The 25,012-nt window shown below is 40.2% G+C and overlaps 1 protein-coding gene, 1 long non-coding RNA gene and 1 pseudogene across 2 annotated transcripts in view; 2 read left to right on the plus strand and 1 right to left on the minus strand.

Annotated features, from left to right (window-relative positions):
* Nucleotides 1-212, minus strand: part of LOC138162583 (uncharacterized) — a 15,507-nt gene extending 15,295 nt beyond the window's left edge. The window contains exon 1 of the long non-coding RNA XR_011168663.1: nucleotides 112-212. This is a non-coding gene — a long non-coding RNA (uncharacterized lncRNA). The remainder of the gene's footprint in view (nucleotides 1-111) is intronic.
* The window catches only part of SEC14L5 (SEC14 like lipid binding 5), a 106,165-nt gene that overhangs the window by 65,417 nt on the left and 15,736 nt on the right, over nucleotides 1-25,012 (plus strand). The window contains exons 8-11 of the mRNA XM_069089855.1: nucleotides 21,882-22,071; nucleotides 22,703-22,791; nucleotides 23,357-23,427; nucleotides 23,724-23,895. Coding sequence (XP_068945956.1) covers nucleotides 21,882-22,071; nucleotides 22,703-22,791; nucleotides 23,357-23,427; nucleotides 23,724-23,895 — 522 coding nt within the window. The remainder of the gene's footprint in view (nucleotides 1-21,881; nucleotides 22,072-22,702; nucleotides 22,792-23,356; nucleotides 23,428-23,723; nucleotides 23,896-25,012) is intronic.
* On the plus strand, nucleotides 8,238-12,513 carry LOC138162676 (26S proteasome regulatory subunit 8-like; annotated as a pseudogene).

Here is a 25,012-nt window from a genome sequence, read left to right on the forward strand (position 1 = left end):
AGAAAACCGAATCCCAACACCAGAAAGCCAAATCCCAACACCAGAAAGCCAAATCCATCATAGCAACAAAGAAGTTAATACACCATAACACAGCAGGGAGCAACACCATACCTAGCTGTCTCCTTGCCTGCATCCTCTCCTACCTTCAGCTCTAACTGCTCTGACTCCCTGATTCCTCTGGGTGCTCCACCTGTTCAGCAAGCTCCTCCTACCACAGGCTCCATGTGATTACATTCGGCCTATTAAGGGGCAGGGGAGATCTTCAAATTCCCCTTACCATTACAATGGTGTATTTGTTCTTGTCTGCCTTTTGAGTGCTGGGTCAAAACGAGGGGCAGCAGCTGGGACTGCCATTCTGCAACAGCTGAGTATCCTTCCTTGACAGCATCTGAGGTCATGAAGGTGACAGAGAAGTAAATAGAACTCAGAAGGCACAAGCAATCATGTGTTCTGTGTTCTGTGCTGCACATATTATGTGACCTTCTGGTCATTTTTGACTGCCATAATGGTGTGATTATGGCCAAGGGAATTCAGATAACAACCTCAGGGGAACAGAAATCAACAAGATGTGTTCAGGAATCCAAGCAGTTCTCACCTTCTTCTTCCCCTCCCTTCCCCTCCCTTAGGGCTTTTAAGGGCTCCTGGGCCTTCCTCCTTTCCTTGAAGATGAGCCCTCAGGAGCTCTGGCTTTTCCATCTGCTCTCTGACTGAACCCTCCTATTATGTATTGTTTCCCTCAGTGAGAGTGTTAGCTCCATGAGAGTAGGGCCTGTTTCTTTTCTTTCCTTTTTTTAAAAAACTCAGTTTTATTTTATTTTCAGGTTCATTTTCTCTCCCCTATACCGCCCATCCCCAACACCCATACAGTGAGAAAGCAAGAAAAATCAAATCCTTTACAGGCACGTTATCTTCTTTTTCTATTTTTATCCCCAGTACTTAGCACAGTACTTGGTACATAGTAAGCGCTCAATAAATGTTTTTTTTTTTCCATTCATTCACCTAGTCTCCATTCATTCATTTATTCCCTTCCCTTCTCTTCCATGTAAGGCATGAACCTAAACTGCTCTTCTCAGGGACACACACACACATACATTTATTTTTCCTGTCTTTCTCAGCAAATGAATGAGGAGGCATATTCTTTTGGAGAGCATCAAAGAGTCTACAAGCTAGAAAACACTTCAGAGCTACTTAGCCCAAACCGTTTATTATACAGAATACTTTCTTCATCCCACAATACTCATCAACCAGCCTTTTCTTGAAGACCTCCAATGAGGGGAGCCTGTTACCTCCTGAGACAGCCCATTTTGTTTTTGGCTAGCTCTCATTGTTAGGAAGTTTTCCTTAAGTTGATCCTAATTCTATCTCTGCAATTTCCACTCATTGTTCCTAGTTTTTCTCTTGGGATTGGGGAAGAAACGGGGAGGGAGGGAGAGAGAGGTAAACTGGCTAAGTCTAATCCCTTTTCCATAGCACAGTCCTCTGAATATTTAAATAGCTGTCATGTCCTCTCTGAGGCTACACCTGCTCTTTCTTTTTTTTTTTGAGGCTAAGCACCTTTGTAAATAGCAATTGGTTTCTTTTCTAGTCTTCTCACCACCCTGAGGTACCTTTTTTTTTTTTTTAAATCTTATTGATAGACATTTCCTATTATAACCCAACCTCCAGCCCTAACTTGTAAGAAAGAAAAACAATTAACCAAAACCTACCCACAAAATGAATGGATAGATGCCACATTCTACTCCCATAACCCCTATCTCTTTATTGAGGGGAGGGAAGTATGTTTCATCATCTGTTCTTTAAGATTAAAATTATATTAATTCAATTCTATTAAAAATAAGTACTTGGGGGCAGCTAGGTGGCAGAGTGAGTAAAGCACCTGCCCCAGAATCAGGAGGACCCGAGTTCAGTTCTGGCCTCAGACACTTAACACCCATACACACACAAAAAACTATCTGTGTAACCTTGGGCAAGTTACTTAACCCCAATTGCCCTCCAAAAAGCAAAAAAAAAACCCAAACCCAAGTTCCTAATAATATAATTCAGCTGCTCCTTAGTGCTGTTTTCATTTACATTACTGCAGAGAAGTCATTTCGCGTTTTATTCTCCTGGTTTTGCTTTGAGCCTTCTTCCTTGAGACATTTGCCAATGCCTTTTTTAAATTAATTTTTTTTTAAAAACTGGGTCTCCCTAATGGGTCATGTGGAAGTTAAGTAGCCACTCATAGGCCCAATCCTACTACTGATCAGCATAGACACTTTGACTTGCTCTGTTTCTAACCTAGGTCAGTTCCATCCTCCTTATGCAGCCTCGTGAGACTCACTGTATTTGTCCTGGACTTTTTGTGGACGCCTGATTGGCTTAGCCCATGTCAGTTCAGTACTCCACTGAATTTCTCCAGTCATAGGAATTACGGTTGTTTGCCACCACACTCAGCCCAATACCTTTTTAAAAAATCTGCCCAGAACTGAGGATATCACTCCAAATATGGCCTGACCAGGGCCAAGATAGTGGAATTGTTACCTCCTCATTCTGGACATTGTACCTTTCTTCATGTAAACTAGGTTAGCGTAGCTTTTTTGGCTGCCATGCTACACTCTATTCATGTTGAGGTGGCAGGATGCTAAGAACTCTAGATTTTAGGAATCTAACCACACTTCCTTTTCCTGCCTCTTTTCCTCTCTCCCCCAAGTCACTTTGTTGAATCTAGGTATATAATATAAGTACATATAACTCAAATAAATTTCATATTATTTTAACCCATTGTTTTAGCTTGTTGAGATCTTTTAAGAAAGATGATCTGCTACCTAAAATCATCAGCAAACATTATCTTATAAATAAAAATATTAAGCTAAAAACCTTCCCAGTAAGATCAGAAGTAAAACAAGGATGCCCATTATCACCAATATTATTCAATATTGTACTGAAAGTTCTAACTACAACAATAAAAGAAGGAAAAGACATTGAAGAAGTCAGAATGGATCATGAAAAAAGTAAAACTATCTCTTTTTGTAAATGTTGTGATGGTATACTTGGAAAATTCTAGAGATTCAACCAAAAAATTAATTGAAGCAATTAATGATTTTGGCAAAGTAGCAGGATATAAAATTAACCCACATAAATCATCAGCATTTCTATATGTCACCAGCAAAGCTCTGTAAAAAGATAGTAAGAGATATATCACTTTTTTTTTTTTTATTAAGCAATCAGGGTTAAGTAACTTGCTCAAGGTTACACGGCCAGTTATTTCTGGGTGTGGTGCTGAGTGTCTGAGCCCGGGATTCAATCCTCCAGGTCGTTCTGACACTGGAGCCGGTGCTCTTACTCGCTATGCTACCTGGCCCCCCCGAGATATATCATTTAAAATAATCATTGACAATATAAATATCTAGAAGTGTATCTGCTAAGACAGAGGGACTATATGAACATAATTATAAAGCACTTTTTGTACAAATAAAGTCAGATTTAAGTAATTGGAGAAATATTATTGTTCATGAGTGGGTCAAACCAATATAATAAATGACGATTCTACCTCAACTAGTGTATGTATTCAATGCCATGCTAATTAAACTTCCAAAAGTTATTTTATTGAGCTAGGAAAAAATAATACAATTCATTTGGAAAAACAAAAGGTCAAGAATATAAAAGGAATTAATGAAAAAAATGTAAAGGAAGGAGGTCTAACAGTACTAGATTTTTAACTGGCAATAATTACCAAAACTATTTGGTACTGGCTAAGAAATAGAATAGTGAATCAGTGAAATAAAGTAGGTGTACAATCCACAGTAGTGAATGTTTATAGTAACCTTGTGTTTGACAGATATAAGGATCTTAAGCTTTTGGAATAAGAATGCACTGTTTAGCAAAAAATTGCTGGGAAAACTGGAAAGTAGTCAGGCATTTGCCAAGATAAAGTCAAAATGGATACATGACCTAGATTAAAAAGGTAGATATAAGTAAATTAGAGGAACATGGACCATATCACCTATCAAATTTTGGGTGGGAGAAGAATTTATGAATAAACAAGAGATAGAGAGCACTATGAGATGTAAAATGGATAATTTTTTTTTTTTTTTGCTTTTTGGAGGGCAGTGGGGGTTAATTGACTTGCTCAAGGTCACACTAGGTTAGTTTTTGTGTTTAGTGTCTGAGGCTGGATTTGAACTCAGGTCCTCCTGACTCCAGGGCCCATGCTCTATTCACTGCGTGTAATATAATGCCAAAAGAAAGGCAACTTCCCAAGGTTCAGAATACCAGCATAGGTGCTCTCCATTTTATTCAGTAACAAACCCAGAACAGAGAAGATCAAAACATGACATCATTCAAAATACAGTATTTACTAAGTATGATTAAATAATCTCCAAGCACTACCCCACCCCAGGATCTTCCAATCATTCAATCAATTACAAAGTCCCTGTTCTAAATACTACTCCACCCCTAGGCTATACCTTAATTAAGTCCACCACAAAACCCCTCTTCTCAAATGGAGATTAGTTTCCAAACATAGGTAAAGTACCTTCATTTGTCAATAACAGAGCACAAAAGGTCAAAAGTTCCCCACCCCTGGATCACAATTGAATCTACCCCAGAGTTACATCAAGTTTAAACACAGCACTTAATACCCAAATGGAGGTCTTTTCTTCATCTTGACACGAGGCAAGTTCTCAGCAATCTTAGTTCCTGGGGAGACAAGGCTTAGCAAGGCCATAAGATACATTGCCAGTCCCTTCATGAATTCATCCTCTGTCTGTAGAACAGTCCTAGAACCCCTGAACACATTAGCAAAGCCCTCTCCCAGGATTTCTGTAAACATACAACAAGAAAATCCTTCTTCAGGGCTTCTGAACCAACAGAAAGGCTCCCAGACCCCTGCAACAACAGCACTGTCCCTCACCAGTGGACAGTATTCACTCTCTGTCTGCAGGACAGTCTCAGGGCTTCTTAGCGAACAGCCAGGTTCCAGGACTTCTTCAACAAAAGGACTGTCTTTCACCAGTGGACAAATCTGGCAAAACAACATCAAAACAGACAGACAAAGTACCAGCAAAACAGCCATGTCTCCTCAGTCCTTGGCAGCTCAGGGGGCATGTCTCAAAAGTCTAGGGCAATTCAAAGCGGCCACCAGCAATTCTCTTAGTCTCTCTCTCTCCACGAGGTGCTGCTTCCAAAAAGATCTTCCGCCTCTCTCTTGTCTCTCCAAATCTACATCACCAGCTCCTCCCAGTTCAGGACTTTCTTTTCACATCAACAAGCCCATCCCACAGATGGGATTAACAAATTCTGGGTTTCAACACAATCAATTTGAAAACCAAGCCAATACAGGGGAATCTTTAATTGCCATTACTATCACACTGCGCCACCTAGCCACCCCTAAAATGGATAATTTTGATTACATTAAATTAAGAAGTTTTTGTATGAATAAAACCAATGTAACCAAGATTAGGAAGAATAGAAAATTGAAAGAAATTTTATAGACAGTGTCTTGGATAAAGACCTTATATCTTAAATATATATAGAATAAAAAATATCAGTCATTCTCTAGTTGATAAATGACCAAGGGATATGAACAGGCAGTTTTTGGAAGAAGTCATCAAAGTTATATATAGTCATGAAAAAATGCTCTAAATCATTGATTAGAGAAATGCAAATTAAAACAACATTGTGATACTATCTCACATCTATCAGATTGGCTAAAATTATAGAAGGGGAAAATTGCAAATGTTTAAGGGGATGTGGAAAAATTGTGATACATTGTTGGTAGAACTGTGAACTGATCTAACCATTTTGGAGGGCAATTTGGAATTATGTCCAGGAAGTTATAAAACTGGGTATATCCTTCGATCCAGCAATTACACTATTAGATCAGTTTCCAAAGGTGATCAGGGAAAATGGAAAATAACTTATATATTCTAAAATATTTGTAGCAACTCTGCATTGGCAAAGAACTAGAAATTGAGGGGATGTCCAACAATTGAGGAATGGCTGAATAAATTATGGTATATGATTGTTATAGAATAACTACTGTGCTGTGAGAAATGATGAGCTGGTTAATTTTAGAAAAACATGGAAAGATTTGAATGAAATAATGCAGAGTGAAATGAACAGAACCAAGAGAACATTGTATACAGTAACAACAATATTGTTCAAAGAATCACTGTGAATGACTACACTAATCTGAGTAATATGGATTTTCAAATCAACTACAAAGAACTTATGAAGGAAAATGTTATCCACCTCCAGAGAAAGAACTGATTTATTTGTTGTTGTTCAGTCATTTTGTTGTGTCTGATTCTTTGTGACCCCACTTGGGGTGTTCTTGGCAAAGATACTGGAGGGGTTTTCCATTTCCTTTTCCAGCTCATTTTACACATGAGGAAATTGAGGCAAACAGGGTTAAGTGACTTGCCCAGGGTCACACAGCTAGTGTCTGAGGCTATATTTGAACTGAGGAAGATGAGTCTTCCTCACTCTAGGCCTGGTACTTCAACCCCTGTGCCATCCAGCTGCCCTGTCCTGAGTAATATGAATTTTTAAATCAATTATAAAGGACTTATGAAGGAAAATACTGTCCACTTCCAGAGAAAGAACTAACATATGGAAGTATGTATTGTATGGTTACACATAAATATCTATACCTAATGTGGGGTTGGGAGGGAGGGAAGGAGACAACTCAGAACTCAAAATGTAACTACTTATGCATATATACATATATGCACATGTAGCACCACATGAATCAAGCTTAGTGTCATTTTAATATTTGATAGGAATACCATCTATGTTTTTATTTAAATTACTGATTAAAGCTTTTGAACAATACAGGACTGAGAATAGATTCCTGGATGGGTCTTCTACATCAGAGATCTTTTTCCAAGTTGATATGAATTCATTTAATGGTCATCCAATCAATTCCAAATCCATTAAGCCTTATCATCTAGCTTTATCTTGCCATATTATCCACAAGGACAACTGGAGAGACTTTGTCAGATACTTTGTATATAATGTGTACAGTATTTCCTTGATTAGCTAGTGTCTTTCCTTGTGAACAAAAAGCAAATAGTTTGTCTTAGTTTTTTGATGAAACTATGCTGACTTTAGTGATCACAGCTTCTCTTTCTCAGGGCTCACAAACCCATCTGCTCAATAACATGTTCTAAAATTTTTCCAGGTATAGACGTCAAGCTCATTTACGTATTCTTTGTGGACTAACAACTTTTTTTCCTTTTCTTGAAAACTGAACAACATGTGGTCTTCTCTGGTTTTATAACACCTCTCCTAGAGAGGTCAGAAAACTTTCAGCTCTCCAAATTTCCTCCACAAAAAAAGAGAGAACATTTCACCTTAGAGGCAACGAAGAGCAGCTAAAATAAACAAAAGTCATGGTAGAGCAGTTGTTCTCCTAAGACAGCTTGAGGAGACCTCAGGAAAGACTGGACTTCCTAGAGCTGCAGTTTGAACTAAGTGAAATGCAAACACCTCCAGGCCAACTCGGCAGAATCTACAAAAGCCTGTGGGCAGCTGGGGTTGAGAGGCAGCCTCAGCCTTAGAAACTTTCATCTCATAGTGTGGGTGGGGGTCTGAAGGCAAGGTGGGAGAAGATTGAAGGACCTTCCACTATCAAGGGATTTCAAGCACAGCTGTGCTGACCAGACGCCTCCCAGGCTGTGGCACTGGGGAGAAGGAAGCTAGCATACACCTGGTGAATGCAGTAGTGAGGGGCAGGGACCTGTTGACTATGGGCATTTACAGGAGAGCAGAGTTTCTAGTTTCATTTCCAGGGCAGAGAAGACAGTTGTAGTTTGCAGCCACCAGAGGGACTGCAGGGAGTAAGAGCATTTGTGGGACAGTGTGGCTGGGAGTCCTAGCTGTGGCTTAGGAGTAGAGAGGAAAGCCCAAGACTGAGCCCTAGGACAGACCTCAGAAAATAACAGAAGGACCTGAAGCTTGAGGCATCATTCCCCGAACCTGGTACTAGAACTTGATTACACTAAAGCTGCTAAAAACAAAATAAAACAAAAATAAAAATGAGTTAGCAAAGGAGAAAGAACCCAACCACAGATTACTATGGTAATAGAGATAATCTAGGTTCATATTCAGAGGAAGATAATGAAACCAAAAAAGCCACTTCTTTTTCATTGAGAAATGTCAAATGGTCCCAAGCACAAAAAGAATTCTTGGAAGAACTTAAAAAGGACTTTAGAAATCAAATAAGACAGCTCTTGGATGCCGGCATCTGGATCTGAGGAGGGAAGATGGCGCTGGACAGACTGCAGCAGAAGATGGAGTTAGAGGAGGCCAAGGCCGGGAGTGGGCTGCAACAGTATTACCTGTCCATAGTTGATTGTGAATGACAAGAGCCAAAATCCCCCTCATCTACAAGCACAAAGAAATGCGCTAAATGCAAAAGTGGACTTGCTAGGGAGGAACTGCAGCTGTTGCAGGAGCAAGGGTCCTATGTGGGGGAAATGGTCCCAAGCTATGGATAAAAAGAAAGTTTTACTCAAGGTACATCCTGAGGGGAAGTTTGTTGGGGATGTAGGTAAGAATATCGACATCAATGATGTGACACCCAATGGCTGTGTGGCCCTTTGAAATGACAGCTATACCGTGCACAAAATTCTGCCCAACAAAGGAGATCCATTGGTATCTTTTTTTTTTCAAATGCTTTATTAACTTCTGATTTACATCATTCATTTCCGCCAGATTTTGAATTACAAATTTTCTCCCCGTTTTTCCCCTACCCACCACCCCAAAATAGCGGTCCTACAGGATATCCCCCTCCTCCAATATGCTCTCTCCCATATCTCCTCCCATACCCTTTCAACTTTTCCAGTAGGGCATGGTGGATCTCTATGCCCCAGTGCCTGTGTATCTTCTTTCCCAATTACATGTAAAATAGTATTAATAATATATATATATATATATATATATATATATATATATAAACATTTGATTTTAAAACTTTGAATTCCAGATTCATTCCCTTCCTCCCTTGTCACCCACCCTTACTAGGAAGATAAGCAGTTCAGTATAGGTTGTACATAATGTAGCTAATGCAAAACATTAGATATATTGTAAAAGACTGACTATATTTCCCTCCCTCCTATCCCATATCCTGCTTGTTCTATTCTCTACTTGATCCTGTCCCTTTTCAAAAGTGGGTGCTTCCAACTTCCCTCCCCCCCAGCCTGCCCTCCCTTCCATCATCCCCCCCTACTCTCCTTTAGGGTGAGATACCCTATTTAGTGTCTATGTCATTCCCTCCCCGAGCCAAATTCAATGAGAATAAGGTTGACCCATTCCCTTTTGCCTTTCTATTCTTCCCCTCCATTGCAACCATTTCCCCTTGCCTCTTCTATATGAGATAGTTGACCCCATTCTGTCTCTCCTCATCTCCTCTCATTATATTCCTCTCTCACCTCTTAATTTCACCCTTTAAGTATCATCCCTTTCTGTTAAATTGGTCCTGTGCCCTCTATCTATGTATACCTGTAAACATATATATATATACATTCACATATGTATTCATATGCCCATATACCCTCCGATATGGACATATATATTTCTATTCCCTTCAACTATTTTCATACTGAGAAAATTTTCATCAGTTATAATTATTGTTTTTCCACGTAGGAATGTTAATAGTTCAACTTTCATAAGTTCCTTATGATTTCTTTTCCTTGTTTACCTTTTCAAAATGCTTCCCTTGCGTCTTGTATCTGAATGTCAAATTTTCTATTCAACTCTGGTTTTTTCATCAAGAATGCTTGAAAGTCCTCTATTCCACTGAATGACCATATTTTCCCCTGAAACATGATAATCAGTTTTGCTGGGTAGGTGATTCTTGGTTTTAATCCCAGCTCCTTTGCCTTCCAGAATATCATATTCCAAGCCCTTTGATCCCTCAGTGTAGAAGCTGTCAGATCCTGGGTTATCCTGATTGTGTTTCCACAATATTCAAATTGTTTTTCCTTGGCTACTTGTAATATTCTCTCCTTGATCTGGGAATTTCAGAACCTGGCTATAATATTGCTAGGAATTTTCTTTTGGGGATCTTTTTCAGGAGGTGATCAGTGGATTCTTTCAGCCTCTATTTTGCCCTCTGGTTCTAAAACATCAGGGCAGTTTTCCTTGAGAATTTCTTGGAGGATGATTTCTAGGTTCTTTTCTTTGATCATGGCTTTCAGGTAGTCCAATATTTTTTAAATTATCTCTCCTGGATCTATTTTCCAGACAGTGGTTTTTCCAATGAGATATTTCACATTGCCTTCTATTCTTTCATTTGTTTGGATCTGTTTAACAGCATTTTGATTTCTCATAAAATCAGTAGCTTCCATTTGCTCCAATCTAATTCTGAAGCAATGATTCTCAGTGAGCTTTTGAGATTCTTTTTCCATCTGGCAAATTTGGCTTTTTAAGGCATTCTTCTCCTCATTGCCTTTTTGAGCCTCTTTTGCCATTTGAGTTAATCTATTTTTTCTTTGCTTTTTTTTTTGGAGGTAAATTGGGGTTAAATGACTTGCCCGAGGCCACATGGCTAATAAGTGTGTTACATGTCTGAGGCCAGATTTGAACTCAGGTCCTCCTGACTCCAGGGCTGGTCCTCTATTCACTTCACCACCTAGCCACCCCTTAGTCTATTTTTTAAGGTGTTATTTTCCTCAGTCAGGTTGTTGACTCTCATTTCATAATTTTCTTATATCGTTCTCATTTCTCTTCCAAGTTTTTCCTCCACTTCTCTTATCTGCTTCTTAAGGTCCTCTATGGCCTGTAACCAGCTTGTATTTTTCTTGGAAGCTTTTGGAGCAGGAGTTCTGACTTCATTGTCTTCCTCCTGTTCCATGCTTTGATCCTTTCTGTCCCCCAAATGGGAGTCTAATATTGGATTCTTCTGTATGCTTTACTTCCTTTGCCTGGTTATGTCGCCACTCAGTCACTTGACCCCTAGGCTTTTTGCCACAGTAGGACTCTGCCACCAGACAGGGGAGCTTTGTTACAAACACTGGGGTTTTCTCAGCTGCTGGAGGTATTAGTTGGGTGCCCTCTCTGAAGCCTCCACATGCTCTGGCAAGTTTGTCACATACCCCAGGACCTCCACCCTAGACTGCAATCCAGATCCAAGCAGGTTAAAGCAAGAGTGATTATCCTTTAGACTGGTTGCTTGGTCCCCCTACACTCTGCAGGCCAGGAGCTGAAGCTGCCATGTGGTGGAAGCCCCGAGGGAAGAGGCCAACACACTCCCAACTACTGGATCCCAAAGTCCATCCTGCACTGACCTCTCACTTTGTCCTTAGCATCTATGTGTTGATAATTCTGGAAATGGCCACAGCTGCTGGTGATCTGAAGTCCCTCCAGCTGGTGGTTTGGTCAGGCCTGCCCTGTGGCTAAAACCTCTGGCTTGTGGGGCTGGGGTCGGCTCCCAGAGTGCTGTGCTGGCCGATTTCTGCCAGCCTGCCAGGCTGTCCTCAGCGGGAGGTTACCTTCTCTGTGTCATTTTGTGGGTTCTGTAGCTCCAAAGTTTGTTCAGAGTCCCCTTTTACATGAATTGGAGGTGGTGGGAGCCGGAGCTGTGCGGAGGTCCTGTTTCTACTCTGCAGTCTTGACTCCTTCCATTGGTATCTTTGATGATGGTGGGAAAAGTGCTTGATTCAACCTGTGAGATGACTGGTGGCCTAGACAAGTAGATTAAGGAATCATTGAACTGCCTGTTAAGCATCCTGAACTCTTTGAGGCACTAGGCATTGCACAGCCCAAAGGTGTGTTGTTGTATGGACCTCCAAGAACTGGCAAAACTTTCTTTGCTTGGGCTGTGGCTCATCATGCTGACTGCACCTTTATTTGTGTCTCAGGCTCAGAACTGGTACAGAAATTCATTGGTGAAGGGGCAAGAATGGTATGGGAGCTATTTGTTATGGCCCAAGAACATGCCCCCTCCATCATCTTCATGGATGAGATTGACTCCATTGGTTCCTCATGGCTAGTAAGTGGCTCTGGTCGGGGACAGTGAAGTACAGAGAACTATGCTAGAACTGCTCAACCAACTGGATGGCTTTGAAGCCACCAAAAACATCAAGGTTATCATGGCCACCAACAGAATGGACATCCTGGACTCTGCTCTACTTTGCCCTGGTAGAATTGATGGGAAGATTGAGTTCCTGCCCCCTAATGAGGAGGCACGATTGGATATCTTGAAGATTCATTCTTGGAAAATGAACCTGACTTGAGATATCAACCTAAGGAAAATTGCAGAGCTCATGCCTGGGGCATCAGGGGCTGAAGTGAAGGGTATATGCACAGAAGCTGGATGTTTGCCCTTTGAGAAAGGCATGTCCATGGCAACCAGGAAGACTTTGCGATGGCAGCAGCCAAGGTCATGCAAAAAGATAGTGAGAAGAACATGTCCATCAAGAAGCTATGGAAATGAAGTGGTCAGCCTTACGTCTCCCAGATAAAGTTCACTGGGACAGTTAAAAAAAAAAGAAATCAAATAAGAGAGATTGAGAAAAAAATTTAGAAAAAAAATAAAAACAGTTCAGGAAAATGAAGAAAATTATGAAAAGAAAGTCAGTCAACTTGAAATAGAGAATCAAAAACTCGAGGAATGGGGAGTAAGAAAAAAGGCAACTGCCGCCAACTGCCAACCACAGGACCGTTAGCTCGGCTTTTTTTTTTTTTCTTGCTCTGCTATGTCAGCACGTCCATGGGGCATGGGAGATCTTTAAATCCCATAACCCTTACATTCGGCCCCAAGATCTTTCATGTCCCTTACTTGGCAAAAATACAGTAGGAATAACTGGTGTCAACAAAATTTCACAACAATATAACAAGAATAGCACACAATAAACACAAAAAACCATATTTTAGGGTGGGGCTTGAGCACAAGCTCCCCATCATTCCCCCCACCCCAAACAAATGGGGCCCCAAAATCTTGTGGTAAGGGGTGAAGATCTCTTCTTCTATGGCTACTTGCTGCTGAAATCGGATGTAGAGCTGTCCCTGTCCTTAGGGGTCCCATTTGAGAGGTCAGTTCTTAATATGCTTGATGCCAGGTCCAAGGGTGACACATCACAGTTGCAGACAGGGGGTGACATCCAGCTTAAGCTATCAGGCATCTACAGATGGAGGGTACCAAGCCTGTGGAAACAAATCTAACAAACAAGGTGAACAAACAAAAAATCAAGAAGAAGCAAAGAGACAATAACCAGACTATTGTAGCCTCACTCACGGTAGAATAAATGATTTAAGGGTACAATTTTGTAATCTCATCTTCTCCAGAATAAACAATAGTTACAGTGTTATCCTTCCCATATGCTATAATCTCTGCAGCCTTTGGAACATCATCTGGCTTCCGTTTTACCCATACTTTAGCTCCTGAATTTATTCTATCAGTAGAACCAAATCGTTCAGTTCCTGTGACAGTTATTTTGGAAGGAGGGTCAGTTTTTACAAGTGGCATTGTTTTACAAGGAACGATAATCACTTGAACTATCCTATCATTCTTGTGAATCTGTATGGGCCCTTCACCTAAATTCTGGAATGTTACAACAATTTCTCCTTGATAATTAGAATCTATTACTCCAGCCAATACATGTATTCCTTGAGCTGCTAATCCTGATTTGGGTAAAATCTGTCCAAAGTGATTTTTAGGGATTCTTATGCATATCCCAGTGGAAATTTTTCTTACTTCTTTTCTGTCCAACCAGAAGTCCTCTAAACAATGTAAATCATACCCCACCGAACCAGGTGGTCCTGGGTACGGTGCTGGGACATCTGGCCTCAAGGTCCAATACTCAATATTTGGGATCTTGTGTGTTTGTTGTTTTCTAATTTGCAGATTGGGGGTCATCATTCTAGCTAGAGGTGTACTTCCTCCCAATGGTCGATTATTCAAATTACGCAAAGCCATGAACAAATTATCCTTCCAATGTTGATATGAATTATTGGAACTTAACTTCCTCAACTGTTCTTTCAGTAATCCATTCATTCTTTCAATTAACCCAGATGCTTCTGGATAATATGGAATATGATATATCCATTCTATATTGTTTAGTATACAATACTTCTTCATTTCATTGCCTTTGAAATGTGACCCATTGTCACTTTGAATCTGCATTGGGGTTCCATAATATAGACTTATGAGATCTAGGGTTTTACAAGTGTTTTTCTGGGTTGCATTCTTATAAGGACAAGCTACTAGTACACCTGAATAGGTATCAACACAAGTACATATAAATCTGCATCCTTTATCCAGTGGTAGTGGACCAATATAATCTATTTGCCAGATTTGGGCTGGGACTTTTCCTCTTGCTATCTCTCCAGTTACTACCCGAGGAACAGTTCGCTCCTTTTCCAATTGACATATATGACATTCTTCTGCTATCTGTTTTAACAGTGAATGAGAGATACTAATACCTCGATCTTGTGCCCACTGGTGTGTGGCCTGGACCCCCAAATGGCCTGCTGTTTGGTGGACCCATTTTGCTAATACCGGATCATCAGTTGTTGTCAAAGTAGGGACAATATGTTCAGTAGCAATCTTTGCCAGTCGATCAGCATGAGCATTGTACTCACGTTCTGGTGTGGTGGGGGCCACGTGAGCATCTACATGAAAAACTGACAAGTCAGTGACCAAAGACATGTTCCAGATATCTTCCCATAATTCTTTGCCCCAGACTTGTTTACCATGAATTTCCCAATTTTCATTTTTCCACATGGGCATCCATGTAGCTAACCCATTAGCTACCGCCCATGAATCAGTGAATATATGACACTGTCCTCCTTGTTCTATTTTGATGGCTTGATATACTGCCATAAGTTCAGCATATTGGCTACTTGCACCTATCCCAGTACTTTCCAAAGTCCTTCTAGTACATGGGTTATAGGCCACTGCTTTCCAATGTCTTTTTTGCCCCAAATATTTTGCTGTCCCATCAGTAAACCATGCATGTCTCTTTTGTTCCTCAGTTAATACATCATATCCCTCATTCCATTTTACAGTGGACTGTACCAACTGTTGCTTTGGCTCAGGGGGTGTGTCATTCCTCTCAATTTCTATGTTTGCTATAGATTCATGCAGAGCAGAGACTCCGCTTTTGCCTGTTTTCGCTCTATTTTGAATATACCACTTCCATTTGATTATACTAGCCTCTTGGGCATGTCCAATTCTGTGAGAAGCTGGGGTACTCATTACCCAGGTCATAATTGGGATTCCAGGTCTTAATATCACTTCATGGCCCACAGTCAGTTGTTCAGTCTCCACTAAAGCCCAATATGCAGCTAACAACTGCTTTTCAAAAGGTGTATACTGGACTCCAGATGAAGGGAGTTTCCTACACCAAAATCCCAAAGGTACATTTCGGCTTTGTTGTTTTTGCCATAAGCTCCAGTTTGCATAATCATCTTGTACAGTCACTTGCAATTCCACTGGACCATTTTGCATGGGCCACAAATCTAGGGCCAATTGTATGGCAGCCTTGGCTTCTTCAAAAGCTTTACTCTGCTCAAGTCCCCAATCGAATTCATATTTCTTCCGTGTGACTCTATATAAAGGTTTTAAAATCTGTCCCAAATGTGGAATGTGGTGCCTCCAGTATCCAAACAATCCTATGAACTTTTGGGCCTCCTTCTTATTGGTAGGGGTAGGAAAATCCTGAATCTTTTGTCGGGCTTGAGGAAGAATCTCCCTTAGCCCCTTGTTCCATTGTATACCCAAAAACTTCACATTCTGAGCTGGTCCTTGAACCTTTGCAGGGTTAATTTCCCACCCTTTACTTTTCATATGTTCAATTAGAAGGGTCAAACTTCTTTCCACTACTTTCGCATCTTTTCCCTGTATCATGATATCATCAATGTAGTGGGTAAGCTTTAATTCATCCAACTGTTCAGCCACAATCCTGTGACAAATAGTGGGGCTATGTATGTACCCTTGTGGCAAGCGAGTGAAAGTATATTGTCTACGCTGCCAAGTGAAAGCGAAGTGGTCCCATTGTTTAGAGTCTATTGGGATGGTGAAGAAGGCATTTGCCAAGTCAATAACTGCATACCAAGTCCCATCATATTTCTGGATCCTTTCTATTAAGGTGATGGTATCTGGAACAGCAGCATACAAAGAAGGAGTCACCTTATTCAACTGTCTATAATCCACAGTCATTCTCCACGTCCCATCTGATTTTCTTACTGGCCAGACAGGATTATTCCATCTTGTGGTTGTAGGGACTAACACTCCTGCTTCAACATATTCCTTTATAGTAGTGGCAATTTCATCTTGCCCACCTGGCACACGATACTGTTTTAAAGTAATTACTTCAGAAGGTTCAGGTAAAGTGATTGGGTCCATTTTTAGTTTTCCTACTAAAACTGTATTAATTCCTATCTTCCTCACAGCAAATTGGTATCTTCCTTCAGGTAAATTCAGAGTCATGCCTCTCAATACATCTATTCCAATGATGTATTCAGGAATGGGTACAACAACCACAGTATATTCCTTCTTAGGTAACTGCCCAATTTTCATTGTTATTTTAACCTGTCTGGCTGATATTTCAGTGCCTCCTAGACCTGTGATGGTAATAGGAGTTCCATGTTTAAACTTATCAGGGTTTCCATAGATGAGTGTGGCCTCAGCCCCAGTATCAATCAGTGCCCTAGTCACAGTAGTTGATCCATTCTTCCAATATATTGTTAAACCAATATGGGGTCTGCAATCTCTTCTGCATATTTCTTTTATCTGGGCTGGGGCTTGGCCTATCTCCTATTCCCCTTGAAGGTGGGACAAACTTGGATACAAAGATTCAGATTCAGAAATACCTGCGGGGGTGGTTCCTGCTTCCCTGTTCATTCTAATGCTAAGTACCTTTTCTTGGTACAGCTTATGCAGCTCTTCAGTTGGAATACCATCTATTCTTCTAAAGTCCACCCCAGCTCTTAATAGAGCAGTAAACAGTTCCCTTCTTGTGGGTCTATTTTGTCTCTGAATCCTCTGGCTGTTTACTCTTCTCTCTCGAGGCAATTTGTCTTTTTCCCATTCCCCTAAATCACTTAATTGTGAAATCTTATCCAGCACCTCTGAAAGAGGGTGCCCTATTTCTCCAATTAAAAGAGTCAGAATTAGGTGCTTATATGCAGGGGGAGCCGTCTTCACTATGATATTTCTATGAGGAACTCCTAGGGGGGTATCATAATATGCATTTGCATCTCCAATTATGATAGCAGTTTTCATTACCTCCTCCTTTAGTTTTCTCATACAGTCTCTAAGTGAGTACCAGGGTCTGTCTCCCCTAGGCCACATAGATTCAGTTGGATATTGCTTTTTGCAACCTTCTGCAGCTAAAGCTAGAAGATTCGTTTTGTTATTTCCTCCTTGCATATGGTGATCCCTAAAAGCCTGGTGTACAAAAGGATTCTGACTGATACTTATGAATTTTAAACAGTCCTCATTGTCCAGTGTTATTCCTCCTGCGCCTTCATCAGTGATTCTTACTATCCAAGACACTAAAGACTCCCCCATTCTTTGGGTAAATCTACTCAATATATCAGTGATCTCCTGTTGAGTGAAATCCTCAATTATCTCCCTGGACTCTGTTTTGCCTCGGTGGTTCTCCTGCCTTCTTCTTCGTATGGGAAGAGCTTCTACATTAGGAGACTCCTCATCTAACCTTGTTCCATTCTCCTCACACACATTCTCCTGGTAGCTGTCAGGGCAACTCTGCCCAGCCTGTACAAAAGCTGCATGCACATTCGTTCTGCTCGCTTTTTGCTTCCTTTTAGCTACATGAACAGTAGCTTGCTCCTGGACCACATGGGTCCCTCCAGTTTGCTCTTCTGAGTACTGTGACACAGAAGAATCCTCAGGCAAACCAGCTGACTCCCTAGCCATCCTAGCTCTTTCCTTCAGCAGCTTATCCCTACTTTTACACATAAGGCGATAACTTGTTAGCAGCACCCAGCCTCTCCTGCACACTCCTGCCAGTTCTTTGCCTGGTTCTATGGGTATTGCTTTCAAACATCTTTCCAAATCTCCAGGTTCTCCCTCTTTTAGCCTTGGTTCCCAGTTTTCACAGGGCCCTGTGCTTTTAGCCCATTCTCTGGCTAGAGAGGAATAAGGCAAATCCTCCCATCCTGGAATAGCCATTTCTCCCTCTAAAGCCCCACTGCTTCCAAATAGAGGCCTGACATTTTGTGATCCCATCCTCGTCGCCAAATGTATCAGCAATGCCATATTCACAATGCCTATAGAGATTACAAATATGCTGATATAATTATCCATCACAAAATACGTCAGGTTTACCATTTGGGGAAATAAACTAGAAAATTTATTAAGATACCAAAAGACTGAGTCCCAAAACCAGAAAGTGAAAGCCATCAGAGTAGTTATGACATTGGCACAGGTAGATAAAGTAGAAAGCACCCACATTTTCAAGCCTTTAAAAACAGAACAGGCTACCTCAGGCAAAGGTCCTCCTCTCCCCACTCACAGCAACCACCCAGCGTCCTGGAAGAATGCTCCCAGCAGCTCCGGCCTCTGGCAGTGCTCAGCCGGAGTCCTAACTCAAAAAAAAAAAAAAAAACCAACTCAAAAAGGGAAACACCCCCAACCGCCACACACCCGACCCTTAGCCCCGCTTTTTTTTTTTTCTTGCTCTGCTATGTCAGCACGTCCATGGGGCATGGGAGATCTTTAAATCCCATAACCCTTACACACAGTGAGTAAAGCACCGGCCCCAGAGTTAGGAGGACCCGAGTTTGGTTCCAGCCTCAGACACAACACCCACACACAAAAAACTAGCCCTGTAACCTTGGGCAAGTTACTTAACCCCAATTGCCCTCCAAAAGGAAAAAAAAACCCAAGGAAGAAAATAATTCCTTGAAAATTTGAAGGGGGCAAATGGAGGCTAATGATGCCTAAGACACCAAGAGATAATAAAACAAAATCAAAAGAATGAAAAAAATATAAGGGAATGCGAAACATCTCATCTGAAAAAGTACTTATCTGAAGAACAGATCAAGGAGAAATGATGTAAGCAATGGTTGGACTCCCTGAAAATTATAATGAAAAAAGAATCTTGATACAATATTGTAAAAAATTGTCAAGGAAAATTGCCCTGAAGTTCTAGAATAAGATGGCAGAGTAGAAATAGAAAAAAAAAATCTTCCAGTCACCACCTAGAAGCAATCCCAGGAGGAAACTTACAGGAATATCACAGCCAAATTTCAAAGTTCCCAGATTAAGGAAAAAATGTTGGAAACAACTAGCAAAAAAACAATTTAAATATTGTGAAGCTACACTAAGAATCAGACAAGATCTAGCAAATACTATGTTGAAGAACTTCTTCAACAACTATGTTGAAGAAGTGTAGGTCTTAGAATACTATATTTTATAGAGCAAAAGAGCTGGGTTATGACCAAGGGTAATTTACCCAGCAAAATTAAATATAATCCTGAATGAAAAAAAAAGAGACGTTAATGAACTGAAAGGCTTTCAGGGATTTGTGACAAAAACAGCAGAACTTAAGGTAAGATTTGACATATAACATCCAGAAGAAATATAAGGTAAACATTAAAGACCAATTGTAGGGACTCAATAAGGCTAATATGTTTACTTCTAATATGAATGACTGTCATTATTTAGGTAATTTGAAAGAAAGACCTGGGCTGAGCTATGTATGATGGGGTGATTCTAAAAAAAAAAACAAAACTGTAGGGAGAGATAAAAATAAGTAATCTCATATAAATGAGATATATAAAAGAAAAATTGATACATAAGAAGCTGATAGGGGGAGGTTGGGTAGTGCTGGAACTTTTATTGGGAATGGATTAAAGAGGGATCAACATATATATGTATAAAAGTCTTCTAAATTCAGAAATAAATAGAGGACCAGGGTATAGGCAAGGGGAGAGGATAAGGGAGGGTTTCTTGGAGGTATGGGCAAGTTAAGGAATAAGAAGACAAAATAGCAAGTAGAAGTAAAGCAGAAGAGTGAAGAGGGATAGGGATAGAATGATTCAAAGACAGTGAGGAAGAATAGAAAAGAGGAAAATACACAAGTAATTATAGCTTAGAATGGGAATGGGATGAATTTACCCATGAAATGGAAACTGATAGATTAAAATTTGAAATCAACAATATGTTACTTTGAGGAAATGCTATAAAAATGAGCGATACACACAAAGATAAAATAAAGGGCTGGATTAATATCTATTACATAAAAAAGCAGGGATAGTAATCATGATCTCAGACAAAGTTAAAGCTAAAATAGATTTAATCACAAGAAAAAATAGGGAAACTATACTGTGTATCAGTAATATTATTCAGTATTGTTTAACTAGAGAGTAGAAACTACCTGAGAGTATGCCTGCCAAAATAGACATAGGTACTATATGAACATAAATATAAAACACTTTTTATACAAATAAAGTCAGATTTAAATAATTGAAATAATAGAATGGCATAATTTTAATAATAATAATTTTAATTATTTTATTATTATTGTTATTTTTATTAATCATTATTAAATAATAATTTAAAAAATTACAATTTTACCTAACTCATCTATTTATTCAATGCCATCCCAATTAAATCACTAAAAAATTATATTAGTGAATTAGTAAAAAAATAATAGCAAAGTTCATTTGGAAGAACAAAAAGTTAGCACCTTCAACTAAACAAAAATATGTAAAGGAAGTAGATTTAGCAGTATCAGATCTTATAAGGTGGGAGTATTGTTGAAGTGTAAATTGGATAATTTTGATAATTTTGATTATTTTAAATTAAAATCTTCTTGTGTAAATAAAACCAATGCAGCCAAGAATGGAAGAAATGCAAAAAATTGTGAGGGGAAAAACTTTCATAGACAATCTCTCAGGATGTGATTGGGTTGGGATATTGCTATGGTGTAGGAAATGATGAGCTGGTTGATTTAAAAAAAATATGGAAAGACTTGGACTTATGAAGGAAGATGCTATCCACCTTCAGAGAAATAGATGACAAATGGAAATAAGTATAGTACATAATATGTGTATGAGTATATATGTGTATGTTTATAGTTATCTATGTGAGTATGCATATGTATATATATGTATATGTATGTATATATATGTGTTTGTGTGTGTGTGTATGTATATCCATATTTAATTGTAGCCTTCTTTGGGGCAGGGGGAGAGGGAGGGGAAAAAATAAAGCAAAAAACACATAGTAGAGAGCAAAAGAAAACCTAGAAGTAAGTAAAGTCAGGCAACTTTGAAAATAATGTGTAGTGTTTATCATATATGTTTTCTTGAAATAGAAATTTATTTTATACTGTGTTCTGCTGCATATATGATGATTTTTTTCTTTGCCCATTTTGTGTTTAAGATAAATAAAAAAATTTACAAAAACCCCCAAAACAATTCACCTTTTCTATTCACCAACTGCTGTTCCTTCCTCATCTACAGCTAAGGCAGAGAAATCAACAACTGTACCACACATGGCCCTAAATTTTCTAGAGTTTTTATAATATGGAGTGGTAGAAAGGCTGCTGATCATAAATCTCTCATCCACATCTTAGAATTGAGTGGGAAGTTAGTCTTTTTTATAAGTGGGTGGTTTAGGGAATCCTGGGATCATAGATTTAGAGTTGGAAGAGATTATTGAGTCCAACCTCCTCATTTTACAGATGAGGCAACTTGCTGCTTAAAGAGGCTAAATGATTTGCCCAGTGTCATACAGCTTCAAAATGTCAGAAGCCAAATTTGAAAACAGGTCTTCTTGCCTCCAAGTCCAACACTTTCACCACTTTTACTTGGTCTCTTGAAGGAGACCAAGGCCTGAAAGGTTGTGTTAATCTGGGCAGCTTTCTCTGCTGTGTCAGGAAGGAAAGCTCCATAGACTCTTTTCTCCTCTCTCCCTCCCACAGATTCCCAAAGATGAGCACATTCTTCGATTCTTGAGGGCTCGAGACTTTCACTTTGAAAAGGCCCGGGAAATGCTGTGCCAATCCTTGAACTGGCGAAAGCAGCACCAAGTGGACTACATCCTTCAGACTTGGAGGCCCCCACCCCTCCTGGAAGAGTTCTATGCAGGTGGCTGGCACTACCAGGATAGAGGTTTGCCTTTTTATGTGTCTTCCAACACTTCAGTTTCCCCTGATAGTATAGCAAAAAGAGTAAAATGGGACTCTGGTGTGGGGAACTTGACCCTAGGTTTCCCAGTTGTAGTTCCAAAGTCATTCTGTTAACTTCAGAAGAATTGCTAAGGAGAAATGGATGGGTTCCTGACTTCTTGATTTCATTGGTTTTAAGAACACCCTTCATGTTATCAACTTGTTTTTTTTTCCTTTCTAAACCTCTCTCCTTCCCCAACTACCCCTACTAGTAAGTTGTAAAATGGCAAAGATGATCCTTCCATCTTCTGAAAAAGGAAAACGAGACTTAGGGGACAAAAGGAATGCAGTTGGCACTAGAAACCCTGTTCTTTGGCTCCACGGCCCAAACTCTCTCTACTAAGATGGGTTATTTTCTATGAGCCTAAGATTAACTGGGCCATTCTCTGTGACTTATTCCAAACTTTGAGCAGTCTCTATGGGTAGAGTTTGGAGATTATATTAGCAGTAGAGTCCTTTGCTTCTCACCAGTGTCCTTGCTATTCTTCCAGATTTTAGGGGTGGAAGAGTAAGAGAAAAGGGAAAAGTGTTGCTGACTTCTTTTCTTTTCTCTTTACATGGTCTCTTTTACAAAGATGGCCGCCCTCTCTACATCTTGCGTCTTGGCCAGATGGATACAAAGGGCTTGATGAAGGCAGTGGGAGAGGAGGCACTCCTTCGGCATGTGAGTAGTGACTCTCCCATTTTTTTTTCAAAACATTTTTTCATTTAATAAGCATTTATTTTTCTCTTCTACCTCCCCTCCTCTCCCACCACTGAAAAAAAAAAGACAAAATCCTTGCAGCAAATATGCATCAAGCCAAACAAATTCCCAAACTGACCATGACTAAAAATGTTCATTTCATTCTGTACCCTATTTCACCTTCCTATCTGGAGATGGGTAACCTGCTTCTTCACTGGTCCTCTGGAATTGTGGTTGGTCATTGAGCTAATTAGAGTTCTTAAGACTTTCCGTTATTTTCCTTTATATTGCTTTTGTTTTTATGATTTTCCAGGTTTTGTTCATTTACGTCAGTTCATACAAACCTTCCTATATTTCTCTGAAACTGTCCCTTTCATCATTTCTTAAGGCCCTACCATTTCCTTAGTGGACTAATTTAGATGGACTAAATTCCTGAAGCCAACTTTGTGGGTTGTGGAAGGTGCACTCATGAGTTGATCAAAGGAGGACAGAAGACTGGGTGTGTCCTATTGGCTTAGTTCCTGTTAAGACTGTGTCTGCTTTTCAGATTCTTTCAGTCAATGAAGAGGGACAGAAGAGATGCGAAGAGCACACGAATCAGCTTGGCCGCCCCATTAGGCAAGTGTTTGGGTGGATTGCTATTTTCCCTTGACAGTAAGAACCAACCAAATCTCCAGAAAGCATCATGTGACCCATTTTTCTCATCCTTCCATAATCAATCACAGAGCCTTTTTAGACTGTCTCTTCTGTCTGTAGGTCAATTTGGTAGATCTAAGGGGAGATTATAGGGGAATCCCTATATATTGCTGAGGTATGGATATTTGGGACTTTAGCCGGGTCTGCCCTGCCTGCTTAGGGCTGAGATGGAGGAAAACCTTAATATAATGGGTGATTCTTTGGTGTCCTTGGTTCAGTTCCTGGACCTGCCTTGTGGATCTGGAAGGGCTGAATATGCGGCACCTCTGGCGACCTGGAGTGAAGGCTTTGTTGCGGATGATTGAAGTGGTTGAGGACAATTATCCAGAGACGCTGGGGCGCCTGCTCATTGTGCGAGCTCCTCGTGTTTTCCCTGTCCTGTGGACATTGGTGAGTGGAAGACAGGAAATGTGTCCCATGTGGTCTGAGGCAAGTGTCTCCAGATTTTACCTTTTTAACAGAAAGGGATACCTTTGGGGATTTTCTCCCATGAGCTTTCTGCTAGCTTGCCTTCTTCCCTCTGAGGTAAGAGGTATATGTGATGATGATGATGATGATGATGATTGATGATGATGATGATGATGATGATAGCGATAATCACAACAGTATTTAGAGAGTACTTTAAGGTTTGCAAAATGCTTTCCATATATCATTTTATTTGAGTCTCATAGCAGCCCTATGGGGTAGGTCCTGTTTTTATTCCTGATTTACACATAGGAAATTAGTTTGAGTGAACTGAGATGACTTGCCCAGGGTCACACAGTTACTAAGTCTCTGATATGGTCAGTAAGCCAACTAGCATTTCTTAAGTACTTTGTGCCAAGGCACTGTGCTTAGCACTTTTGCTAAGGCAAAAGACAGGCCCTCGCTCTCAAGGAGCTCAGTCTAACAAAGGAGACACCATGCAAACAATTATGTACAAACAAGATATTAACATTATAAATTGGAGATAATTACCTGAGGGAAGGCATTAGCATTAAGGGAAATTGGAAAAGACTTCTTGTAGAAGATGATTCAATTCAGATCTTCCTGACTACAAATGTAGCCCTCTATCCACTCTGCCATTTGCCACCTCAGTAGATGTATAGGGTGTGTTCAGGGAGGAATGGTACCTCTAGTGTGATGGTGGCCAAGCCCTTTTCAGGGCTACTTTCCACTTTTGGTGTCCACCTGTTCCACCCAACTCTTACCTGTGGCTTCAAGAAGCTATAGCATGTGCAGTGGCCACACCTCAGTAAACTCTTTTGGCAGATGGTTGAGGGTAATCAAGGGGATTCAAACCTGTTGGTGAGTTGGGGGGTGTCTACCCCAAGCATGTGAAGACTTCCCCTGGTGGAATGGGCAGATGAGAACAATTTGTTCCAACAGCCATGAAGATAGCTGAAGCATGCATTGTAGAGTGCTTAGAGCTTGGTTAGACATTGAAGATGCCAAGGTCATCCACTGCATCTTGAACCATCACCAGTTGTTTTGATTCTGTCCTGCCACTGTACTATGTGTCTCTTGA

The sequence above is a fragment of the Petaurus breviceps genome, unplaced genomic scaffold (assembly GCF_028583685.1).
Source record: "Petaurus breviceps papuanus isolate PSGF00001 unplaced genomic scaffold, PetGlider_PUasm1.0 120, whole genome shotgun sequence".
In the NCBI taxonomy this organism is placed as follows: domain Eukaryota; kingdom Metazoa; phylum Chordata; class Mammalia; order Diprotodontia; family Petauridae; genus Petaurus; species Petaurus breviceps.